The 10632-nt window shown below is 33.7% G+C and overlaps 2 protein-coding genes across 2 annotated transcripts; both read right to left on the bottom strand.

Moving 5' to 3' along the window:
• Positions 1-452: 452 nt before the first annotated feature.
• On the bottom strand, positions 453-818 carry LOC112692626 (protein GVQW3-like). The gene has a single exon (XM_025567352.1). It carries the CDS (start codon positions 816-818, stop codon positions 453-455), a length of 366 nt encoding a protein of 121 aa, XP_025423137.1.
• Positions 819-1181: 363 nt separating this feature from the next.
• LOC112692633 (facilitated trehalose transporter Tret1-2 homolog) lies at positions 1182-7295 on the bottom strand. The gene is made up of 7 exons (XM_025567359.1): positions 6937-7295; positions 6662-6809; positions 4294-4429; positions 3664-3948; positions 2919-3301; positions 2709-2835; positions 1182-2310 (listed from the first exon to the last, which is right to left on the bottom strand). Exons 1-7 carry the CDS (start codon positions 6942-6944, stop codon positions 1724-1726), a joined length of 1674 nt encoding a protein of 557 aa, XP_025423144.1. The 5' UTR covers positions 6945-7295; the 3' UTR covers positions 1182-1723.
• Positions 7296-10632: the final 3337 nt, after the last annotated feature.

Genomic DNA, 10632 nt, shown 5'->3' with positions numbered 1-10632 from the left:
ATCTTGTTTAATAACTTTTTTTACAATTGTAATTTGGTTTATTATTAAACAGTGGTGGCGCGATGCGGATTTTATTGAAGCAACTGCTTCATGACTGAAATGGGGCGGGTTGGCAATATTGCACGATAGAAAAGTTTAATACATAGTTTGCACATTTGACATTGAATACTATTATATTTTATTTTTTTTAAACTTCTTTATTTTAATAAAATTTAATAATTTTAATGGAGTGAGTACTCGATACACGTAACTGCTTCATTGGAAAATACGTAGTAGGATCAAAAAGTTCCTGGAATTTATTTATAGAAAAAAATCTATATTTCTTATCAAATATCTGATTATTAGAATTAAAAGTAGACATTATTAGCTATCTATAGGTTTAGTCGTTAAAAGTACATTAGTCTCATGTGAGCCGTAATTGAGTCCATACGAAACTGTGTTTACGCATTTTTTCAAAATGTCGCAATTTGAACAACGCGCCGCATTCCTAAATCATCTTTTAAAATGTTTTGAACTGAACTATACGATATTCCTAATACATTTACCATATCTTGAATGTGTAAACGACGATCTGATTGCACCAAGTTTTTAACTTTTTCGATTGTTTCATCGTTTTTTGAAGTTGACGGCCGGCCACTCCGCTCTTCGTCTTCAAGTGACTCTTGGCCATTTTTGAACCGTTTAAACCAATCATAAACGGCTGTTTTCTTTAATGCTTCATCACCATTAACTGTTTTCAAGCACTCGAGCGTTTCTGCGGCAGTTTTTCCAAGTTTAAAACAAAATTTAATGTTAGCGCGTTGTTCAAATTGTGACATTTTAAAAAAATGTGTAAACACAGTTTCGTATGGACTCAATTACAGGTCCGTTACATTAGCACCACCATATTCAAAATTTGAAAAAAAAAATATACCAACGATTGTTATTTCATTTGTACACATTTGTAATCCTGGTATAAACATTTGTACACCTCCCCAAATGCCCCAAAAAACCAAATTTCCGCGGTGGTGCTAATGTAACGTTACATTAGCACCCCACTTTTTGTACAGTTGACTTATGGCTTCCAAAATGGTACCAACGATTGTTATTTCATTTGTACACATTTGTAATCCTGGTATAAACATTTGTACATCTCCCCAAATGCCTCAAAAATTAATTTGTAAACAATAATAAAACAAATATAGTAAAATAAATAATTAAACGTTGTATTTAAACTTACTGTTTTAAATAAAAAACATAACCTATGGGTTTTAGAAATGAAAACATATCGAGAATAATGATAATTTCTAATGAATGAATGTATGAATATAAATCACTAAAAATCACTTAAAATGTACAAAAAAAATTTCTTGTATAAATATTTAAACAACATAACATATTCACTTATAACAAAACGTAAATTTTTTCTAAATCTATAGTAAATCATTTTTTAGTCAGTCTTAAAAACAACTATAAAGGTAAACGATAATCTAAATCTAATATTACATTAATAATATTACGATAGGTAAAGTAAAAATGCGATAGTTAATGTCGCGGATTTTGAACGTTCCGAAAGCCTCGAAAAAAACAATACTTAACCATGAAAATATAAAGGACAAATATCTACATCGATGAGTAATTTTTTTTTCATCAAGATTGCTTCGTCGGACGTTCAAAAATACTTGAAGGAACTAAATCAATGGCGATATATTTCCTCGGGCGACGATAAAACCGTCGGGAACACCTATACGACCCCGTTGGACGTGCGGTTCGGTAATGCGTGTGCGATATCGGGGAACATGTACGTTTGGTCGTTATTATTGTTCAAGGCGGCGGCGGCGGCGGCGGCGGAAGAGCGGACGCCGGTGGAGGCGATGTAAGCGTTCGTGGTGCCGATGGTCACGATCGGCTTCTTCGGTTTCTTCTTGCCGAACGATTCCTCGATCTCCTGCAGCGTCTTGCCCTTGGTCTCCGGGCAATAGTAATAGAAGAACCACGTACTCAGCAACGACACGACACCGTACACGCCGAACGTGCCTGGCTTGGTGAACACCTCCTGCATGTACGGATACGTTTGGAGCACGATGAATATGCAGAAATGGCCCACGCACGTGGTCACGCCGCCAATCATTCCTCTGATCTGCCGGGGAAACACTTCGCCGATCATCACCCAGGGCACGATCAGGTAGCCGATGGTCGAACAGGCGTAGAACACGTACAACACCATGGTCGGGAACCACGTGACCACGGCCGGCTCTCCGGCGGCTCTCCAAATGGCATTCTTGTACATGTAACCGGCAAAGCATATCATCGACACGCCGCACCCGACACCTGTGGGTCGATTAAACGAAATATGTTACCATAACCGTAGTCACCGTAGTCCAAGCAATAATCAACGCGGGAACACGTACGGTTGAAAATACCGTGTTAATACCTGTACGCAGTGGCGTGGCGAACTCAAAAACCCACCCGCCCCCCGAAAAACTGAGAGGCAGTCACCTCTCGATTACTCACATCGCCACGCCACTACCAGTACGTTGTGTATCGTGTTCTGAGCATTACGTTTCAGAGTTTTCAGTTTATCCTATCGTTTTCTTACTATTTTATTATAAATGTGTGCAAAAAAAAAAAAAAAATTAGCGTACGGAACACGACACGATAGATACGTCATCGTGACGCAGTTATGTAGAAAAATTAAAAATATTCGTTTGATGTTATATTTTACTTACTAGATATGTAAGATAGCGGCTTGCGGCCCAACCGTCGCATCAACATGCAACCGATTATGGTAAATATCAACCGGATGATTCCCAGTACTATAGTAGCCGCGTACTTATCGATTGACGATCCTGAATCCTATAAACACCGTAACAGTTTCATGGTCGACTACTTGGTAATCGTTCTTACGGTTAGCGTTATATGATGAACGTAACACTTACCCTTATCACGTCGACCGCATAGAACGTGACCACGTTTAAACCGGAAAACTGACTTAGTAGGAAATACAACGATACTATTACAAAAGGCTTGTAAGTGGATGGTTGACATATGACTCGAAGTTTTTCTTTGAACGAAGTCGATTCGTTAGCCATCGAAAACGTTATTAGGTCTTGCACTTCGGTTTCCACGTCACACTTGCTGTCGCGTACCCTTTTCAAGCTGGCCCTACAACGGGTTTCGTCTTTTTTGGACGATATCAACCATGAAGGTGATTCAGGTATGAAGAAAGCCAGCAGCAGAGATAGAGCGGGCACTGTGGCGTTGATGATCGCCAACGTATCCCAGTCCACTACGGAACCAATCGAATACTCCAACATCACACCTGTACAGGAATAACACAACATTTTAATTCTATCAGATCAATATCCATATACAAGCGTTCTCGTATGGTTAAAGTAGATGGCAGAATAATTTAATTTGCCGTCAAACTAAACGATGACGCATTTCCTCGTATTATTTTTGTTTAATATAATATTTCTATTACATCCATAAATCCATAGCGTAATCGCAGTGTGCTTAAAAACATGAACATTAGCTATAGACTCCAGTTATTGATATAGTAGTTGTAGCTTAAACTATCATTTATCGCATAAAAATAATATGAAAAAATTCCAGAACCTTACTCGAGGGAATGTCAATGAATCGGGTCGTTAAAACAAAATCATTAATACAACGTTTTCTCACCTAAAGATGTGCCCACGGACGCGAACGCGGCCAACACGCCGCGGACATGCGGCTGCGAAACCTCGGCCGTGTACACTCTGGAAGGCGCTCCGATCATTCCGGAGCTCAGGCCCACCAGGAACCTGCCAACGTAGATCCACGGGAGTGAAGGAGCGAAACCAACCAACAGCCATCCTACGATGGCGGGCAACTGTAGGGCGATCAGGGTCCTTTTGCGACCTAACAGGTCTGTGAGATAACCAGCGAGTATGCAACCGCACGGGGTTCCAATGGTCGACACGCTAGCTACAAACACACAAAACACACGTTAGTGACTATCACACTATTTTATATTATTTATATTATTATTTTGTATTCTAAAGAACTCTGATCAGTGACATCGAATTGGTTTTTACTAAGTCGCGAACGAGATAAAAACAAAATAATATCTTCTTACTTCGAATATTGACAATTTTAAGGTCAAATTTGTGAAAAGTAAAATACATGTAGAAGAGCAGAGGAAATGATCACCTCGAAAATGCATTGAGTAAATTTTCTGTACACTTAAATAAAGATTTCGATGCCTCTGACCCCGAACACAAAATATACTTTGGTTCAAGTCCGGTTACAGTGTTTGTTTATATGACTTACCTATCCAGGAGGCTTGACTTCTATTGATAAAAATACGAGAAGTTGGCATTTTCAATTGAGGTAAACTTACGGCGGTGTATCCGAACACAAGACCAGTATTTATGGTGCCACAGTTGGCCGCTAAGGCGACAAGGATCTGAAAAACGAATTTTTTTTCCATTAAGTATTCAGAACTTACAATTAAAATTCTAATTCGTAATAATCAACAAATTACGTCATTAGGCACAATAAATTTAACTATGCAATACTCGTGTTGTCCAATTTACCAACAATTTGTATTAATAACATTTTTTTTTTTTTTAGGGGTAACGGCCTTGAAGTCCAGCCCAGTACCAGTATTATTTAACAACATTTGCGATGCCGAAAGGAATTATTTTTAATTTATTGACAGTGTTAAAATTATTATTATAATCTATATAATTATATAATATATAATATAAATATAATTATATATTAAGATAATTATTATTTTGATAAATGTATCTAAATAATTATTTAGTTAACTTTCATCATATCGAGATAAATAGTTAGATGTTATCTAAATATCCATCTTATACAAAAATATAAAATATAAATTTGTATAGTAAATTAATTTTATTGATAACTAATACTTGAAATTCGAATTGTTTTATCATCCCAAAAAGTGATTATAATTACTAATTAGTAAGAATGACTGGTGAGTATCTCAGTCAAACCTAACCTATTTAATTGTGTGTCTATTAATATAAATATTAACACGTACTAAAACTTCTATGAAGGTTCATAACAATCACAATTTGCTGTGATATATCATATATGTAAAATATTTTTTCTTTATACTTATACTTAATTTGTTTAAAATGTTGTTAATTTATACATATTGAGTATTGAATAATAATAGTGTTTAATACCAACATTAATTTAAACATATAGCTTCATTTTAAATAATATAAAAGTACTAAGTAGTATACCAGTGTCTAAGGTACACTCTCAAAAAGTTTGACTTCAAAGTATAATACAATTGTAATTATTTTTTATCTCGAAAAAAAATATATATATCTTTAATCTTAATTCAGATAGATTTAAATTTTCATATATTTTATCATTATCTAGATAAATATTTGTCATTTTAGATTCATCTTTATCTAGATAAAAAAGAATTTATCCAACTCCAACACTATTTATTGGTAACCAGCTGGTTTCAATAAAAATTCACCTCCAGACCATAAAATTATAATAATTATTCGTTCGAATGATATGAACAAAAATACTTAAAAAAATATTTATTTTCTTTAACAATATTATTTATTATGATATCGGTTTTTAAGAAAACGTTTTAAATTTTTTTGCGAGCTAAATTATGTTAATTTTTATATATAATTTATACTTTGTTTACAGATGTCAAAATATTTTTATTTTGTAACCAAAAGATGGATTATTGCCAAAATCAGCAATTATCAATAAACATAAAATAATACATCCGTGTATGATGTAAATTTTTGTTTTATAATTTACTATATCAAGGTCCAAAGATACTACAATTTGAAACCGATTTATTTTGGTTTCAACCAACTGTTTCCATTGAATTTTTATTGGTAAACAACGCAAATCATGAATTGTGTTTATAAACGAATAATTATAGATGCATTCATGTCTCATAATTATTACGATTTTAAATATTTTTTTGACGTTAAAATACCGCACGTGCTCCTTGCTTTGTTGTTGATTTTAAACAATTTACGTATTCAAAACGTATCTCACGTATCATTTGAATAATTACGGTCATAATCATGGATCGCTAACTTAATTAAACTTTTTAGTTTTTATAACCAATATAATACCTGTAGTTTAGTATTTTATATTGAAACTTTATCGTCGATAATTTTATTGTTTACTAGTGTTTCGGGGAATATGAAATATTTTCATCGCATCATTATGTCTTGTTTGATGACAAGTGCCAATTTATGTACGATTGTTGTAGCATTGTAAGTTGTGGTTTCGAAATATTATTTCATTATTTTTAAGCAAAGATATAATTTGGTACGCGTTTAATTGTACTGCCAAGTTCACAAGTAACAAGTATGCAAATCGTACATATAAATGTAATTTGTTTTGTGTGTTGTGAATTGGTTATAATGGTAATAATATAATAGTTTGTGGATGGACTATTAAACTAATTGGTTTCGTGTTAATGTATTTAAGGTATACGCATGGACACGTTAATGATTAAATTTATTCAAATTGAAAAATACTACTCGGTTTTCGAGTGATCGCCACAAACTGTTCGTTATGTTAATACCACGCGATTTATAGAAAATATTTGTAAGTCTACGTTCACGGTACACAATAACACGAATCACAACAGTGCAGTTCCTCCCGTAGAGCTCACCTGCTTAAGCGAACTTCCTTTAATCAGCTTTGTCGACTCGAACGGGTCGTCTTTCAACAACGGCTCGTCCTTGATTTTCGCCGACTTAATGCCGGCCGCCAACATCAACTTGGAACCCATGATGTTCTCGGCGCTACACATTTCCGAGCTGCAACACGACAGACACGTGCAAACGTTAAACACATGGAACAAGGGATGATCGAAAACAACAGCGAAATGACAGCGATTCGCAGCTCATATTACGTTTTCGCGTCCACCGCGTGCGGCATACTTACATAGCCATTTTCCGTGTGCGGCCGATCAAACGTGACGCGTTGCACGATTATTTCAACCGATTCGCGAACAACCGTGTGCTTTCAAATAACACGTCTACCGACCATTTCATGGGCGAGTGAGAGAGAAATAAAAATAAAAATACCACCACTAAAAAACGCCCGTCGCTCCGAACAAAACCAATGTTTTCGAAATGATGAACCCGATTCCACACCGTGCGCGCGCGCGCGTGTATAGAGTCGCGTGTGTTCGAAAAAATCTGTTCCCTGCCGGAGCACCGCTGCGCGTCAGAAGCGTTCTGTGCACACTGTCGTGGTCCGACCACTGTTGCGCGCATTTAAAACTCGACTGCGGCCCGACGGCGTCGAGGTTGGTCCGCCGCCGGCCGTACCGCCGTTCCGTCGGCCGGTGGGAGGGACGCCGGCGGTCTTCCCGCGGACCACGCACGTGCTACCCGAAACGGTACTTGTTTTTCCGCGCATCTGGCCCGTCGGCCGCGGTCGCCCGTTTCGGTACACTCGGCCACCTTGTCGACGGGCTCACCGTTTTCGGTTTCACGTGCACAGACACCTCCGGGCGTGCATCTCCCTCTCTCGGCCCACAGCCGTAACTAGGATGAGGCGAGCGAGGCAATTGCCTTGGGCACCTAAAGCTGGGAGGGGGGGGGGCGCAAAAATATTAAATGTTTAACTTATTTTAAGAAATGTTATTTCTTGTTTTGTCTAGAAACCTAATTACGATTTTTTAGATTTTTCCGAATCGTATTATACACATTAAAAGCTGTGAGTGTGACAACCCGACAACCTAGGGTCTGTCTCGACCAACGTACGCGGGTACATACCGTTGAAAAATAACTTTTTCTCGTATCATTTGAACCGCAAGTCGAGTCGTACGTAACGAAGAGTCGACGTTTTAGCGAAAACAAACCATTTGTTTTTTCACATTTCTATCGTATGACGATTTGATTTTTCTTTTGTAATGTTTGCACATCAAAACGAGTACGGTACCCACAGTAATTAATGGTCTAGACACTATTAGTATTAAGAATGTGATACAGTCGAGTATAGTGTGCGAAGATACACCGCAACACGATGTTGCGATATTCCGTTCGTCTCAGAATTTACGTACCTACTTACAAAGTGTTTGACTTTCATAGTTTCATCCGTTGTTCTTAGTATGTTTACCCCCTCCACCTCCGGTACGATTGTTTTAAGCACTTACCTTAATTAATATAACAGATCGGTTAACGTTCTTGAAAATATCGACACTCTGTGTTCACTGGCCATCACCCAAGAGTACATTTTGCATATCAATATTTAATAAAGAAGTTTAGATTTACCCTAAGGAGATTTAGATAGTAATTATTCATAAATCATCGGATAACACTTGCATATAATTACCACGTTTTAATATTACCTAGAACAGAGTTGTTTGGAAAACAATGATTACTGTAATGTACGACTTAATCAATAATTTGGAAAATAGAAAGAGCATTTCGTAGTTTTCATTTATTAGAAATAGTATAAAAATTACGAAATTAATATGCAACACTCATACCGGTAATACTTAATAAATAAATCAAATTCTATGCTAATATTACGACGTAATACTATGTTAAATATTTTTAATAGCATGCAAATATGTGTAATTAAAAAAAAAATAGTTTCTAGAGAATATCGTTTATAATATAATAATTTAATTATATGTAATTACACCTACAGGATAAACGATTATTTTTTTAATATCTGCAATTAACACACATTTAAAGTACAAAAAGTCTCTCGCGTTAAATTGTGTGTTGTACACACGTTTTACGTGGTAGCCTGTAGTACAGCATTATTAGGTGCATTAAGTAAATTATGTATTATTAAGTTATTATTTTATATATAAAAAAATTTTTAAATAATAAGTATAGTTATTTATTGGAACAAATCAGATTCGGATGGCATTTTGAATTGCAAAATATCTCTCTAGATTTTCATTTACTCGCACATTTATTTTTTAAACGATTATTTTTACACAAACATTTTTTAAAACCTGGACCACCAAAAAGAAATTGTGCATTAGCTATTTTGCATAAAGATTTTTTGTAGTGATGCTTATAAAATATTTATAAAAAGTTCATTATGATTTATTTGTTTTTTTTTCACGTTTCTTATTTCAGATAATATGTTATAATATTTTAATTCCGTTAAATTTACCGAATTCTCATTCTTTTCATTAATTTATTAAAAACTAAAAATCTAAAATGTCTCTGTTTAAGAAAACAAGTTTTTTTTAAAAAACTAAATAATCAAATATTAATAAACCGAACAAGTGAACTCGAAAACCGATAGCACCATAGTGAAATTTAAAATTATTATTCAATGTCAATGCACAGGAGTTATCATAATATAAAATTTATATTTTATCGTATTCTATTAATATTATTTACAATTTATATTTTGTTGTATTTAATTTTATGAAAACACTTTGTCCACTCGATGGTAGATAATGTACAAATCATCCGGTTAATGTACCTACAAAATAAACGTTTTACAAATATGTTTACTTTATCCAATAGGTATGGGTAGTGTTAACATTACCCAGGTGTTGTATACATTATCCGGTTTTCGTACTTTAATCGAAAACATATAAAATATATACTTTCCGTATAACAATGTATGTATATATATTTATTGATTAATTATGTCGAGTAAAACTATTATTAAATAATATAATATATTTTATACACCTACAATAAATTATATAATTTGTAAATTATAATAGGTATTCATCCATAACATATATTTTTTTCTTGTTAAGTATTTTTTTTCATTGATTAAGATCAATTTAGCCCACCATGTTTTATTTAAGCATTCCCATATATCATAACAACTTTTTCAGATTCGCATTTAATTTTAAATTTCAAATTATTCAATTGTTAAATTAATTATTTGCCATTTTGGCTAAACATCGTTGAAAATTCCATGTTAAATTAAATATTAAAATGACACAGTACTTATTATATTACCTGACAAATAAGAAAATAGGTAAGTACTAACTAGTATTATCATAAGTAAAAAAAAACCTATACTAAATATATTTTTTAATCAGGGACTGGAACCGAAAAGAAAAGAATCTGTTCTGGAATCGGAACCTTGAACAATTATGAAATCCTAACTTCATAAAAAAAAATCTGAATTCAAAATTTTGAAGAACTTAAACTGAAATCGGAACCTACAGCTAAAAAGTTTTTTAACTTAAGATTCTAAAAGGTTTTTTCAGTTCTTAAGATGTATTATTTAATGATTTTTATGAATTGCACATTAAAAAAAATTTTTTAAACATTTAATATATTATTAAAAAAAATACATGATGTAATAAAAATTTAAAAATCTAAAATTTTATCAGTGCATTCTAACAGATTATTTTAGAAAATTGGTTTTAAAGATACTACAAAAAAATAATGATTTTAAAAATATAATTTTGACTATATATTCCAATTTAATTTCAACTAAAACGTAAAAAAAAAACTATCATATTTATATTTATTTTAGTGCTAGCAAAGGTCAAACATTATAGTTCGCAACTTCACATGAAAGAGTAACTTGTCAAAAACAGATTTCATACCAAAACTAAAAAAAAAAAATTATTTTGAGCAACATTTTTAAATGATAATATAACTTATATAATAACACAACAATTGTATGATTTTG

Source organism: Sipha flava, unplaced genomic scaffold, assembly GCF_003268045.1.
Source record: "Sipha flava isolate LNK unplaced genomic scaffold, YSA_version1 75_pilon_pilon, whole genome shotgun sequence".
Lineage (NCBI taxonomy): Eukaryota > Metazoa > Arthropoda > Insecta > Hemiptera > Aphididae > Sipha > Sipha flava.
This window is presented reverse-complemented; position numbering and strand designations above follow the sequence as displayed.